Source organism: Vidua chalybeata, chromosome 1 (assembly GCF_026979565.1).
Source record: "Vidua chalybeata isolate OUT-0048 chromosome 1, bVidCha1 merged haplotype, whole genome shotgun sequence".
NCBI classification, from domain to species: domain Eukaryota; kingdom Metazoa; phylum Chordata; class Aves; order Passeriformes; family Viduidae; genus Vidua; species Vidua chalybeata.
The window spans coordinates 52,566,485-52,581,930 of record NC_071530.1 but is presented as its reverse complement, the minus strand read 5'-3'; the positions used below and the strand labels follow the sequence as shown (position 1 = coordinate 52,581,930).

General features: G+C 43.0%; 3 protein-coding genes across 6 annotated transcripts; 1 reads left to right on the top strand and 2 right to left on the bottom strand.

Annotated features, from left to right (window-relative positions):
- Positions 1–1,163: 1,163 nt before the first annotated feature.
- C1H7orf25 (chromosome 1 C7orf25 homolog) lies at positions 1,164–5,151 on the bottom strand. Of its 4 annotated transcripts, none has more exons than XM_053965538.1 (2): positions 5,015–5,151; positions 1,164–2,741 (listed from the first exon to the last, which is right to left on the bottom strand). In XM_053965538.1, the coding sequence occupies exon 2, from the start codon at positions 2,723–2,725 to the stop codon at positions 1,457–1,459; it is 1,269 nt and encodes a 422-aa protein (XP_053821513.1). In that variant the 5' UTR covers positions 2,726–2,741; positions 5,015–5,151; the 3' UTR covers positions 1,164–1,456. The 4 variants fall into 4 exon arrangements, with proteins under 4 accessions (XP_053821513.1, XP_053821496.1, XP_053821523.1 ...); XM_053965521.1 differs by having other exon boundaries at positions 4,967–5,018; XM_053965548.1 differs by lacking the exon at positions 5,015–5,151 and adding an exon at positions 4,759–4,867.
- Positions 5,152–8,305: 3,154 nt separating this feature from the next.
- On the bottom strand, positions 8,306–12,628 carry PSMA2 (proteasome 20S subunit alpha 2). The gene is made up of 8 exons (XM_053934124.1): positions 12,521–12,628; positions 12,022–12,098; positions 11,363–11,495; positions 10,860–10,982; positions 10,449–10,530; positions 9,284–9,357; positions 8,780–8,837; positions 8,306–8,703 (listed from the first exon to the last, which is right to left on the bottom strand). Exons 1-8 carry the CDS (start codon positions 12,559–12,561, stop codon positions 8,587–8,589), a joined length of 705 nt encoding a protein of 234 aa, XP_053790099.1. The 5' UTR covers positions 12,562–12,628; the 3' UTR covers positions 8,306–8,586.
- Positions 12,629–12,733: 105 nt separating this feature from the next.
- Positions 12,734–15,168, top strand: MRPL32 (mitochondrial ribosomal protein L32). The gene is made up of 3 exons (XM_053934164.1): positions 12,734–13,036; positions 13,868–14,052; positions 14,552–15,168. Exons 1-3 carry the CDS (start codon positions 12,913–12,915, stop codon positions 14,804–14,806), a joined length of 564 nt encoding a protein of 187 aa, XP_053790139.1. The 5' UTR covers positions 12,734–12,912; the 3' UTR covers positions 14,807–15,168.
- Positions 15,169–15,446: the final 278 nt, after the last annotated feature.

Here is a 15,446-nt window from a genome sequence, read left to right as displayed (position 1 = left end):
GAAATGGTTCAAGCCTACAGCTAAGGGCAGCACTGCAGATACATTGTACTGTAGGAAGAAATTTAGAGTGGAGTGGCAAGATAATGTTCACTGTCTGGACTATTAAGCTACATAATAATGCAATTGCATTGAACAACAGCCTATAAAATATTCAATAAGTATCTCTTTCACTGACCTGAAAAAAATGTATAGCTTGGGGCTCGGAGCTTCAATCTGACATCTCAAGATTTTCCACTAGGAAACTGATGAAAATTAATACCAAAAAGCAAGTGCTGTCATTACAGCATTCAGAAAAAAAAAACCAAACCAAAACAAAACAAAACAAAAAAAAACCAAAAAACAAAAAAAAACCCAAAAAAAACACGATAAAGACTCCTACAACTCCAAATCTCTCCTGGGCAAAGAAAAAAAAAATACAGCAGAAGAAATAGTTGTTTATTCTCCACTTTGAATAAAAAGAGCAATTATACCACCAGCGAAAAGGCTTCTACAGAGCAAACCAGGAATTAAGAACATACCCTGCAAATCTCCTCCATCACTCCAACAGTGAAGGACCTCACTGAGGCTTTGTAATTCAGATGCAACAAAGTCAGGTTCAAGTTCAACCATGAGTACTCAGCAAAGAGCATGCTAATACCAAAAACTACCTGGCTGCTGGCTCAGTTTAGGATTCTGTTACCTGAAGCTTTGTAAAGCCCTGAAGCTGGGCTTTACAACCAGAAAGACTTTGCATTTGGACAAAAGCTAAGAGAAAAGTGAAGTGGATGTGCCTCCTTGGCCTGTTACCACTGGTTGTCCAGTTTAGCCCAAGAGCCACAACATATTAATGCAAATAAACTCCAACTTAACTGTTTTTTCCAGGAATTTTAAAGCTGATGCCCAATTCAGCCTAACCATGGTATACACATAGAAGTTGCTGTCAGTAAGCCAAGGAAGGCTTAAGCTGCTTTATAGTCATGGCTACTAGTCACATCTTCACAAAACATCACACTCCCAAAAAGGCACAGGTCTCTGCACAAGGTCCCTCTGAATCAACCAAAAACAAGGTTGAATGGAATAGGGGAAAGAAAGATTTAAGTTCTATGTAAGTCAAGCCCAAAGTTCATCTAAGATGACAAATTTTACCTCTCCAAGGACAAAAATAACAAGGGGACTTCAGTAACTGTGCTTTAACTGAACTTTTTAATGGGGATGGATACAATTAATACATTGTAAGCCAGTTAAAAATTTCCATTGCCCTCTTATTACTTCAGTGAATAAATTAATGGTCAGCTGGACAAAAAATAGACTCAAGGAAGGAGTAAAGATATTACAAATCCCTTGAGGAGCTCTTCCACTGCTAGTTGCTGTCATCATTGATACACACCCAAAACTGTATTGCTATGATTCTTCTGTTTCTTCAAATGCCTCCACTGCAGTACCTGTACTATTTTCCATTACTAACTCATTTAATGAGTTACACTCCATTATCAGATGGGCAGTGCTTTGGTAGAGGTGTGGCAAAAGATTCTTTGCTTTCTGTCAATGCTCGTGGCTGATGGACAAAAACACTGAACCTGACACCTTGGTTTGCTGCTGCCCTCACAAACCCACTATTTGCAGTCATGGTGATGGCTTTTAAAGTGTCTCCTGTCCCAAAAATGGCTAAAGAGCGGCTGTTGATTTTTGAACTAGCCACTAGTCCTAAGGCACGGTCTGAGGGCTGATCTGGCACCACGTTAATTCTTTTAACAAGTAATGCAGCTCTCTCTTTCTCCCCAGGTCCTCCCAGCGTTTCCAAGATGGACTGAAAATCTCTGACAGCAGATTCACAGGCAAAGAGCTCTTTTCCCTCCATGAACTCCTTCAGCTGAGGCAGGACTCTCTCCCTTCTTTCTTGGTCTGCTTGCTCTGTCAGTACTTTTTCTTTGAAGACAAAGTAGCAGCCACCATAGCTCAGCGCAGAGACGTAGGTTATTAAGGTAGTGATGTCCAAATTAACTCTATTGCAGACGTTTACTTTGATCTGGGTAGGGAAAGCAATGCTGGCCACTAAATTCTCCCGGTCTACTCTGGTAACCTGCAGGAGTTCAGGGCCCTCTTCATCTGATTCACTGCTGTCACAGTGTTCATTTTCTGCAGATGGTTCTACCAGTGAGTTCACAGCAACAACATCTCCTCTCACAGATATTCCCATCTCCTTGAGCCTCTCTGCCATAGGACTGGACACGCTGTTGTAGAATGCAAAGATGATGTGGGGATTGCTGTACTCCACTGGCTGCTGACAGCTCGCTTGCAGGAAGTCCTCTGCCTGCTCAATGACACTTTTGTCACCATACTGGCCCCTTCCCAGCCAGATGTTATGCAGGGCCTCAGCTTTACGACCGATGGCCTTCACCCATGTGTGACCTCCATTTGCAACAACATCTACCACCAGTGTCTGTTTCTCTCCAAACCTGTCCTCGTAAGCAAAGACATGGAGGACGCTGACAACATCCTCCAGGTTCTCTGCTGACTGAATAATGGCTTGGAGGTGGGTCAGGTTTGTACTCTGTAGATGGGATTCTTTAATGGCCACTTTCCCGGCCTCCACCCTGTGTAAGAAATTTAGCTCAGCTTTCAGTTTGCTACATAGCTTTGCCCCACCTTCTATTCTCCTTTTCTGGGACTTGGAAAGGGCTTCTGCTCTCTTAATCAAGTCTTTGGCAACAGCAATTCTTTCACAAAGCAGCGACTGCACAGACATGTTGGAAACATTATTCCTGTCAAGTGAGAACAAAGAAGAAGATTGTTACTGCATGGCCAAGAATAAAAACAGTTGAAAGAGTTCTTTCTAACAGTATACACTCCAGCCTTGCAATAGACTTAAGTGCAACAGCTATTGTAAAGCACAAGGAACTGGAACCTCAACACAAAGTCCCGCTGATGAGTTCAATTCCTTTCCTTCACCTTTAGAAACCCAACCAACAACCTCAGAAGACCCTAGTTCTCAGCTAAGTAGCACTCAAGTCTACACACAGACTTTGCAAGCTTGTGGTTTCCCCCCACCTGCCACGTAAGAGACCTTCACTCAGTCAGTCACTTTGAGGGATGTTAACTCTCACAGATCATTTGCAAAGGCTGTGATCAGAAATATAGTTAATGCCATAAGCAAATCTTGCCTCTCCCTCTCATCACACTTACCATTAAAAGCAAAAGCTAGCGACCATGCTTACACACACCCAGCTTTCAACCTGCACTGTTCAACTCAGTGCATGAACCCCTTAGAGGGTGGTGAAGCACTGGGACAGGTTGCCCAGAGAAGTTGTGGATGCCTTATCCCTGAAGTGGTAAAGGTCACGGTCAGGTTGGAGGGGGCTTGGAGCAACCTGGTCTAGTAAAAGGCACCACAGTAAAAGGTGTCCCAGCACACAGCAGGGGCGTTGCAACTAGATGATCTTTAATGTCTCTTCCAACCCAAAGCATCAAATGTTTCAATTACACACCCTCATGACAAACTATGATTCATAATTCTACTATCAGGAGATATGCTAAAACTGCTATGTTTTTGAATTCTATTACGAGATTTACTGTGTTGCATCTGATAAATCTATTTTTTCACATCTGTATTACTTTAGTAGGCCTTCCTTAAGGAAAGTATGATTGGAATTCCTTTACTGAATATGTGCTGTCTTCAAAAATGTAGGACTAATACTACACCAAACAATAGCATATTTAAGACAGTAACCACTATGAATAGTGAAATTAATAAATTTTGACTCCTCACTACAAGTATAAACACTGTAATTCTTTCTATAATTCTTGCCTAACCCGCATGTTAAAGTAAACTGGTATTAAAGGACAAGATAAATGAAAGTCCAACTGAAAAGGAGCAACAGGACACAGCCAGGTCCTGCAACAGGCTCTGCCAGGGCAACTCAGTGGCCTTCCTTCAAATAGTGGGAACCTCCCTGGCCTTATGTCTAAGTGGAAACACGGCCAGCATTAACTGCTACTGGTCGGTCCCCATCCAGCATCAGCAACATCTCCACCTGCTTCTTCACGGCCAAGAATCCTGATGCCTTCCGAGACAACTTACTAACGCTCTTCACGGTCCCATGAAGCCAGAAAAATCAGCCTTTCCCCCTCGAAGTCTTTGCCACTGCCACAAGCTTATCCTTGAATGTAATGCAATGAGTAAAACCTCATAATTAGTAATTGGGCACCTCTCCCCACAGCAGCTACAACTCCTACACACACACACACCACACACACACACGCTTCAACAGAGAGCGTAAATCAAGGGTTGCAGTGACAATAAAACCACAGACGCAACTACTTTTTCAGCACAACAACTGCGCGGTAGCGTCACTATCAACCACAAGGTCACACACCATCCCCCCCTTCGCCCCAAGGCCCGATCTCCCCTGGGCGGGGATCGGCGGCGCCGACCGCTCCTCCCGCCCGCGGCCCGGCCTTCTCCTCTCCCCTCCTCCTCTCCCGCCATCACGTGTTCGCAGCGCCGGAGAAGCCGTGCCGCCATCTCGGGTGAGAGCACGGCGCCCTAAGCGCTCGCCCCAGGCCGGCTCGGCCCCCCGGCCGCTCCCGGCCTCGCCCTCCGCCCACACGCCGGAGCGGGCGGGTGCGGGACGCCGGCCCTTGTCCCTCCTGTTCTCCCCGTCCCCCAGTCACTGCAAGAACGCGATATGCTCGGGCCCGCCTCGCCTCTCCGGGTGCTCCCGGCCCCTCTCCCTCCCCTGGGGCCGCCGCCTTTCGCCAGGCCCCGCAGCCCGTACTCACAGCCCGGCCGCCACAGCCCTCGGCCCAGGCTGCCTTGCCGTGGCGTGCCGTGGTGTGTCGCGGCTCGGCCCAGCCCGGCACCTCCCCCGGCGCCGCCGGGCGGGGACAGCCGCACCACCCGCCTCGCTCCGACGGCCCCAGCCCGTCCTGTCCTCCCCGGCGTGCCCGCGGGTTATCGTGAAAACCCTTCAAGGGCGAAATGCATTACATCAGGTCAGACGCAATCTCAGACTATCGTGAGTTGGAAGGAACTCACAAGGATCGTTGCGTCCAACTTCTGGTCCTACCCAGGACAGCCCCAAGAGTCACACCACGTGCCTGAGAGTATTGTCTAAAAACCGCTTGAACTGTGTCAGGCGAGGTGCTGCGGAGTCCGTTCCACTGCCCAACCACCTCTTTGTGTGAACAACTTTTTTCTAATATCCAATCTAAATCTCTTATGTCACAGCTCTAAGTCAGTCCCTTGATCCTGTCCTCTGATCACCACAGAGATCAGTGTCTGCCCCTCCTTCCCCTCATGAAAAAGCTGCAACTGCAATATGGTCTCCCCTAAGTCTCCTCCAGGCTGAACAGACCAAGTGACCTCAGCTGCTCCTCATACAGCTTCCCCTCAAGGCCCTTCACCATCTGTGTTGCCCCGCTTTAGGTGCTCTCTAGTAGCTTTATAGCTTTCTTACAGTATGGTGCCTGGAACAGCACATAATATTCAATGTGAGGCTGCAATAGCACAGAGTAATGGGAACAGACAGGCCAGAGACAAGTTAGCCTTGGACTTTTAACTTCAATGGAGAACCAACAGCCCCGGCTCCATGCGTGTTGGATCTGTGAACACTGGGTCAACCAGTTACATTTGGACAACCAAAATGGGCTGTACTAAACCATTCTGTGCATATGTGAGCAAGCATCCCCAATATTTACCCCAAGTTGTTGCCTGCCTCTATGCAGCAATACTCCCTTTAGAGAGTGGGAGAGACTTGGCTTCTGAGTGCCAGTTCTTGCAGGGAGACAACTTGTCTGAATGATTTCTCATGATCTGGAGAGCAATAGTAAGCCAAAGCAAGTTGTAACGGGCTTACTTACTGCACCTGTATGTCTTTCACTGTGGGTGATGGCACTCTGGAACAGGCTGCCCGGAGAAATGGTGAAGTCTCCCTCACTGGAGCTATTCAGGAACCATCTAGACACAATCCTGTGCCCTCTGCTCTAACCCTGCTTAAGCACAGAGGTTGGACCAGATGTCAACCTGACCCATTCTGTGATTCTCTTTAACTTCATGAAATTAAGTCACTCTTCTCAGATCCCGATCCCACTCATTAAATAAAGCCCAATTCTCATAGGTGTCACACTGTCCTGAGGACATCGGAGCAGATCCTCTTCCAGGATAAGCAAATCAACATTACATGCTTCAAGTGACAAGTTTCTCTTTTTCTTCTTTCAGATGACTGCATTAGTAGGAACAAGTTAAATGACAGAAAGTTATAATTCATAGTGAGCTGAAGTAACCAAGCTTGTAATTTGTCACTTCTCACAAAGGAACAGTGTTTGTCTGTCTTATTGCACCTTGACCTCTTTATGCAGTTTCTACAAAATATATTTAAAAAAGATAATCTCACGTAACTAAAGGGTGCACTTCTTGAAAATTACCACAATCACCATATAATCTGGTAGTCCACTGTACTAGTATCTCTCACTCCTGAAGTAATTTTATTTAAGAAATACATATTCAAGTTAAAAATACTATTTCCTTAATTTTTAAAGATTTTAAATGGAAAAATGTTACTTAGTTCTCTGCAGTTTAATTTCCCTTTAAATAGCAGATAAAATTTAGCTACTATCTTAGACATGCAGTTGAAAAAACAACCCCACATTTAAAACCACACCACCTTCCCCATCAAAGCAGCATAATATCAAGGTCTATCTGAGTACCACTAGGAAAATTATCTAATACTCTAAATACAGCCTGAATTCAAAATATTATGCATATTGTTTCCATACACCAAGTGCCATGAACTCTGATTCACTGCAGGGTTTAAGTAATACCAGGGAGCTTTGGGACTGAGTTCTTAATGGTGTAAAAACAGTCAGCACCTTGGCTCATCAAAGTGAAAACCACTGGCAGTAGACCAGAGACCTACTCATATCCTTTAACACAAAACAAGGAGCAGTTCACCATGGTTTGAAACTTGGTTTCAACTACTCTTCATAGGGTGTTCTTTGCTCATCAACTATTTCTATTAGCAGAGACAACTAAACCACTGCAGTGAATTTCTGAAGTACCTACACACGTCTTCCATGTAGAAAACTCTTGAATATTTATACAGCATTAAAAAACTAAGTGTGCATAAATATTCTTAATCAAAGATGCAGCAATATAAAGCTTTCAGTTTCAGATCTGAATTGTTTTATTTTCTCTAGAATAAGAATCAGAGTACAGCCTGGCTTTCAGACTAGAATACTCAAAAAGTGATCTGGCAGAACTCTTAATGAACCATTTGGATAGAGATTTTATTTCTGACATTAGGAAATAAAAATTCATTTATGGCATGCTTCAAAAATTCTTATTCACCTGATGATAACATAAACCATCAGAAGACAGACATTGGAAAGCACAGGTCAATCAGCTTATACACTATTTTCTACTCACATTCTGTATTTTCTTCATTAGTTATGGCTGGTTAACGTGGGGGCCTGCCAGGTTGCTTCCCTACATCCTTAGCCTTACATATAAGCAGACTGATCGAGCTACTGTTCCCAGTTCATTATCAACGTTTTAACAATTAGATTGCTTTAAAAAAATATAAAAATCTGAAAACAGTAACTTAAATGGCTGCCGACCAGATCATTTCTGTCGTTTCTTTTGTGGTAAATGTGGGTTTTTATGACTTGAATGACTCTACACATGTAACAAATGTATTGATACATCCACACAATATCAGTAAAAGTTACGGTGCACCAATTAAATACTCCTTTCTTTACATCTTTAGAATTGTCTTGCAAGTTAGAAAATACTTTAGCAAAATTCAAGGGATAATTACATTACATACTCCCATTCTGTTTCGTAAATCCCATTGATTTTTATTGATGGTGATAAATGCATTTAGTTTTCAGTAAGAGTTACTGTTTCTACTTTTCCTAACAATATTTCAAGATTGAAAAGGTGCAATTTCAAGGGCCAAGAAAATAGCTCAAGTAAAACAAGCTCTTGGGACACAAAGACCAGGATGACCAAAAGCAGAGAGTCTCAATCAGATCACAGTACACACCTGAAATGGAAGACTTTCCTGTCCCTTTGGGAAAGTACCACATAAAACTATAAAACATCTTTTGCACCACATAAAACTATTTCTGGAGTTTAATTAATATTTAAACAATATTCCAAAGTGAAAAAATTATCCTATCACTCAACATTGGAATTTTTTAAAAGAAGGCTGAACATAAGTTCATCATGGTGTATATGAAAAACTGTTTCCTCAGTAATAAGGACACTGAAATCTAAGTTTTATGTAGATAAGCAAGCTAGGATTGAAAAGACACACAGACACCTTCCCCCAAAACAATGGCCTTTGATTTTATTCTTTAACCTTTTTCAAGCTGTCACTATAACTTTATATTTTGTACAGTATTTTGTGTATCAAGGGAAAGAATTATCTTTAACAAGATTCCATCTATTACAATATCAAGGACCGTTATATTTGCACCCATGATGTTTAAAAAATCTCTCAGACAAACCATGTAGAAATAAGTATGCAAAAACTGCAAAGAAAAACATTTAAGTAGCCAAAATTAAAAAGACCTTTGTGTGAACCACACAGTCTAGTTCGGTTTCTACTACGCTATTGCAGCCAAGTAGTCCTTAACCTCAGTTGGAGTGAGCCTCCTAAAACCAGCTTCATTACAGATACCAACTTCAATGTTGTCTTCTGTCATTTGCCCTTCAAAGCTCTCCTATTAGAAAAAATACAGTTCAGTGAATCTTATCAGTGAAGACATAAGAAACTTCTTTCTTAAATATTTTGCTAACCTTTAGTGTTAAGATAGCTGTATGAATGGCATCTTCAAGCTCCAAATCTTCATTGTATCTGTAAACAGACATTCATTTATTTCAGTATAGGACAAAAATCTTTACAAATTTTAATAATCCTACAGTCTCTAAAATCCCAAAAACTACTAAAATTTGTTTCTCATTCAAATATTATTTGTAAGCATAGTGACATAAATAGTCAAAGTTGTTATTTGTTTTTAAAAAATCCTTGCTTTTCCTAATGAAACTGTATATAACATTGCTGCAAATATGCTGAATATAACGTTTATTGCGCTCAAGTAATTCTACATAAACACAAAAGTTAGAGTTTAAATAAATCAAACTTCCTGCGCACATGTAAATGAGTACACTGGAAGTATCGCACCTTAAGTATTTTAAACTTTGTTCTTACAATTTAAAAAGTGTACATTTTTTTTAACCTGGCTATATTATATGGAACCTGAACAGAACAGTATCCTTTCAGAGAAGTATCAAATACATTACCTTTTCTCAAGAAATGTTTTCCCATTGACGTAATTTTTTCCCATTGCTGTTGCTTTCCAGGCAAAATAAGCTCCCTGTAAAAGCAATAATCTATTGACTGAATTGTTTTATGTAACTTAGTGAAACACCATGTATTCAATTACTCAGTAAAAAAGTACAGAAGCAATTATGAAGATACTGAGTGTTCTGAGACTACAGGAGAAAATTTTGGATCATATTGAGACTAATTTTATGTGGAAACATATGCTATGAAACTGTACAAAATGTGTATTGCACCCACTATTTTTATCCTCCCATTACTTTGAAAGATGTATTTAGAAAGTCATTAGCATAGTTTTGATTTGGGATTCCTTAAACAGAAATAGTACATCTGCCTTTGAGAAAGTATATATTCAAATCCTTACTGAGGCTCACCCCACATATTCTTCTTTTTGAAGATAAAGTAATGTAAGTGACTTGTTGCAAATCAGCCATCTGATTTATGTTCACTACTACCAAGTTATTTAGTCATCGCTTCTATTACCTCCTCTGGCATGAAGAATGCCAGCAGTTCTATGCCTCAATCAAACTGCTTTAAACAAGGCATCTGCATTTTGCTTTTTACACTGGAGCATCAGGTAATTCAAACCACTGGAAGTTGCCATGATCACTACAATGACCACATTTTCTCATCTGAAGCACTGCACCTCATATGTGCATCGAAGGGTAGTTTTTCTGAAGTGCAGTGCAAACCCAGCAAATAAACTCATTTAAATTAGCCACTGTCATTAAACACCACAGCATGTGCATTACATTTCACAATGCTACAGGTTTTGGCTTAACTTCCATCCAGTCTGGAGCAGTACAAACAGTCAATTTATTTCTTCCCAGTAGCTGTTGCAGAACACCATTTTTGCTGGCACTATCAACTAGGTGGGAAGATATGAAAAGGGATGACCTCCCTCAGAAACAGCTGCCATCCCTCAAAGCAGTACAAGAACATGTAGGCACAGAATGATGGAGGCTTGCTCCAAGCACGTACTGAAATGACCCATTTTGACTTCTGAAGTTATCTTTCATTCTAGCTCTGTATTTTTATTCTCATCACAGAAAATATTTCATAAGCTCATGCAAAGTTTCACATGTTTTATCAGAGCAGCAGAACTTACAAGTGTAAGATACTTACAGATGGATCCGACTGAAATAAATACGGCCGCCCTTCATTCCAGCCACATATTAGCAGTGATACACCAAAGGGACGAACACCACTACAGGCAAACAAAACGTAATAAATTATCCAGTGAACATCAAAGGTCTCTTATTATTTTGGATATGTTCGTCTTCTCCCCAGACCAGGGCTGTAATGAGGACAAGTCATCCAACAGAACAAAACCAAAAGTGTCCTGCCTTGGCTGACATGTTTGTATACAAGATATGGAGACCCATTCTCACCCACTGAAGTGAAGCCACACTTTCTGTGCACATTCTCCACTGAAAAACTGCCTTTTCTACAAAAACCCCAATCACTGGGTAGCTGTTACTCATTACATTTAAACACCATAATCTTTCCAAGCAGCTCTGCAATCCCAGTACATACCCAGACTGTGTGTACTCCTGCATCACAGAAGCAATTCTCTGTACTAGCTGAGCTGTTGGAATGGGTTCATGATAAACCAAGTAATACTGCTGGGCCAGCTTCCGAGCTCTGTGCACAAGTACTCTGAAAACAAAGACAAAAGTACTATGTTAAAAAACTTCCAACTAGACCTGAAAACTCGTAATAATAAATACCTATTCAGGAGTTGTACATCTGGCATAACATCAATGTAAGAACATAAGATTGTGCTGAGCAATCTTTATCAACCAAGTAATTGGTGAAATATTTAAAGTAAGGTTGAATTACACTGCTTTTATTCTTTAGATACAAGGTTATTTGACAAGTTAATGAATATATTAAGAAAAACTTCAAGTGAATGTCATTTACAATGCAATATAGTATTATGACATACACTGAGAAAGAAACAGCTAATTGCTACCTGTTACTTAAACTTCTTATATGAATATGCATCTAAATGGTGATCAAACAAAATGTTTTAATACCTGTAATCGGGACCCATACCACTATACACTAAACCTATATGTTTGGTAATTGGTTCTACTTTGTGGACACTCCTTTCATCATACAGAATGGATTTCTGCTTCTTCTCAGTTGCCAACACTACTCCATTTGCAGCTGGAAAAGAACAAAAAAAGTCTTTAAAAATTAAACTAAAATTACCAGTCAAAACATAGAATGAGCTTATTAAACTGTAAAAATTTTCTTCCTCTCTCTTTAAAAGCCATTCAAGTCTACAATTAGGTTAAAGAGATACTTTGATGAATACACCCAACACATTGTTTCTTTTTTAAAATGAACATACATTTCCCATAATCCCATTTCTAAAGATTCTGTATAACATTAATAATTGAGCAATCTAAATAGCTTTTTTTGTGTGTGTGTTATTTCTATATATAAGGACAGGAACACTCAAAAAACCCCAAAACCAAACATCTACCAGCTGAATGTCTCCAAAATCACCCAAAAAAAGAAACCCAGGAAGCATAAAATTTATTAAAACATGTGAAAATCCACTGAAAGAGTAACAACATACGTAACAGAAAGAAAGGTAAAGAAGGATCCAATACAAAAGACCCAGTACATGATCCAAACTTTAGTTCTGCCAAAAAATAGACAAAATCCGAAATCCATCAGGACATACCTTTAATCCCAACTGATGGAGCTCCGGCAGCTACTGCAGCCAAAGCATATTCAATCTGAACAAGCTTTCCAGAAGGACTAGAAAGGAAGATGCAAAATAAAGTTTTCCATTCAGTGGGAAAAATCTTCAGGATGTGTCATGACTTTCTATTGAAATTACATTGTATGTGTGGTTTCCAAAAGCTTTCAAGACACTGATGTTCACTGCTGAAAGGAACCAGCAAAACACAGCTATGCTTTTTGACTGACAATACAAAAGGTCAACGGCACAAGACAGCAACAACTCCCAGGTCCGCTGGGACCTCTCCCTCCCGACTGTCCAGGTCGAGCCCCCGCTGCCCCCCAGCGCTCGCAGGCCCAATGACTCTGCAAAGCGCCCCCTCGGTCCTGGTTCGCCGCCGCCGGCAGGCCGCTCCGCTCAGGCTGCGCGCCGTTCTCCCGCTGGCCCGGCAGCCCGCCCGCTTCTGCCCACGAGCCCACAGCCGTCCCTGCCCCGGCACCTGAAGGTGGTGAGGGAGAAGCTGTAGCCGCGCTCCGCCATTTTGGCATCAGCCCCTGCGCTCCCCGCGCCGGCTACTCGGCGCAGGCGCGAACGCCGCTCCCGCTCCCGGCACGAAGGCACAGTGAGCGCGCTGATTGGCGGAGTGGTGGTTTCTACCTGACCGTGCCGGGATGCGGTTGGCGGAGGTGCACCGTGAGGCATGCTGGGAGTTTGAGTCCTCCACCGCCCTCCACCGCCTCGCCCTCCTGGTAGCGAGAGCAGTGCTGGGACTTGGAGTCCTGGTTCTGTCTCCCTGCAATGTCGTGACAGGCTGAGGGCACTCGGTTTCCCAGAAGGTCCAGGAGGAATAGGATCGCCTCCCCCGAGGGCTCGGTGGGGCTGTGTGGGGTCATGGCGGTGCTGGTCCTGGTCCGCTCTCCGCTACCGCGGCTTCGCGCTCTGTTCCAGTGCTGCTGGGGGCGGCTGGAGTGCGGCCTCTGGCCGGGTGTCTTCGGCGGCCAAAGCCCGCCCTGGGGTAGGTTCCGGCCTCTTCTCTGCCCAGCTGAAGGAACTGGGCGCGTTCCTGTGTCACCTGCCTTGAGAAGGGTTTGGAGTAGATGATCTCAGAGGTCCCTTCCAACGCCATTGTTTGTTTCTGTGAGAGGGCGACGTCGCGGCTGAGGGACTCGTTTTACCTCTGAAGGGCGGAGGGAGGGAGGGCGTTGGGGTCTGTGAGGGAGCGGGGCGGGGGCGCCGCTCTGGCCTTGCTTCGGGGGTGACGGCAGCATCGGTGTCGTGTTTCCTCGACCGCATGTAAGTGGGGCTTGGCTGTAAGGAATTAATTTCTCACAGAATCACAGATTATGCTGAGCTGGAATGGACACACAAGGATCAGCAAGTCCAACTCAGCCCTGCATAGGACAGCCTCAATAGTCACACCATGTGCCCGAGAGCGTTGTGCAAACACTTCCTGAATTCTGTCAGGCTTGGGAGTTGTGACCACTTCCCTATCTGACCTAAATCTCCCTTGGCTCAGCTTCATGCCATGCTCTTGGGTCCTCTCACCACAGAGAAGAGATCAGTGCCTGCCCCTCTGACCTTCCCCTCATGAGGAAGTTGTAGACTGCGATGAGGTCTCCTCTCAATCTCCTCCAGGCTGAACAGATGAAATAACCTCAGCTGCTGCTTGTATGGCTTCCCCTCCAGGCCCTTCACCATCCTCGTGTCCCTCCTTTGAATGCTCTATAAGACCTTTATATCCTTCTTATGTTGTGGTGCCCAAAACTGCACACAGTATTCAAGGACAGGCTGCACCAGTACAGAGTAGAGTGGGACAATCACGCCCCTCCTTTCCTTTCTCCTGCAGGACCAGCACTAGCTGTGCAAGGTCCGGCTCTTATTCCACAAGGGATCAATGACACCGGCGAGAGCAGCACCGAGGCGCCAAGCCTGCTGGAGAGCGTGATGTGGATGGCGGCGCCCAAGCAGAGGCGCACGATCGAGGTGAACCGCTGCAGGCGGAGGCATCCCAGCAAGCTCATAGAAATAAAGGTAAGCAGCAAAGCCCTTCTTTTGGAGAATCATTGCAGAGGGAAGTGCTGACTGTAAAAGCTCTCTGGAGTTTGTTTATAAATCAATACACTTAAAAGATACTGTAATCTTTAAAATCCTTTGTAAATCTTTTCTAATTCATCATGTGTGACAGTAGTCTGAGGTTAAATAAACAGTGACACTCGAGGTGCAAGCCAACAAATTGTGAATTTTGGCTGAACAGATAATGTAGATGGAAAAGGCCTACATTTTCTGTGCATCTAATTGAGTCCATAGCTCTTTAGTCTTCTAAACATAATTAGGCATAATGACTTAGATACTGAATTTAGAGGCTGTTCTTAGTAGTAAGCATTTGACATAGTGACACAGTACAGAAAAGTTATGTAGAGGAACACATTTTGAAATGGTAGGTGAATTTCTCTAGCATTTTTATTTGTAGTATTTCCCTGTTTCTTTTTTTGCTGCTTTTCAAATTTCCTGTTTTCCACTGTCATTTTAGAGGAACATAGATGTTTGTCCTGAATGTGGAAACTTGAAGCAGAAACATGTCCTTTGTGGCTATTGTTATGCAAAGGTCAAAGAAGAAACTCGACTGATACGGATGGAAATATACAAGAAAGAAGGACGACCATTTAATGCTCCAACTGTAGAGACTGTTGTCCTTTATGAAGGAGAAAAACCCACAGAAAAAGATGAAGGCAAGCGGATCATTGAAAGAGCCAGGAAGCGTCCATCTTGGTTTGTTCAAAATTGATGCTTCAAATTAATGGTAGCAAAAGCAGCTGCTGCAGGAAGAGCGTTCATGATTTTCAAGAATGTTTTTCTCGTTCACTCAGTGTGAACAGAACTCCTCTGAACTTTTGGGAAGCCTGTTTGCATTTTGTGTTGTGCCATGTGATTTTACAGTCAGGCGTTGTTTCTCCAGCAGGCAGTGGGAAGTGCTTCTTGTGATATATCACAGCAGTCAACAGAGAGAAATCAGGATCTGCCTTGGATTTGGGTATCTGCGTACTGTACCCTGAACAATTTGTATGCTAATGTTCTATGCTGGTTTTGTAAATAACATCTTTTAAATTCATGGCTGTACAATAAAATTTGTTAAGTGTCCCAGGGAAATTTGCTTTCTGGTTTTGGCTGCTGCTCTTTTGGAGGGGAAAAAATGTTTAAAAGTGATATTGATTAGAAACAAAGGATATTTGCAAGGAAAGATGCAGTTACTTGGTTATTTTCTTTGGGTGGATCCCTCTACAATGCTGCTGTTTGAGATAATTGGTGATAGTCCTAGATTTGAGCAAAATAGTGGTTGCCACATAGTATTTGCATTTTTTTCTCCACTGGATGAAGGTTCATTGTTCCTTGCTGTTGTCAGTATGTATTTTGATGCCTCGCGCCCG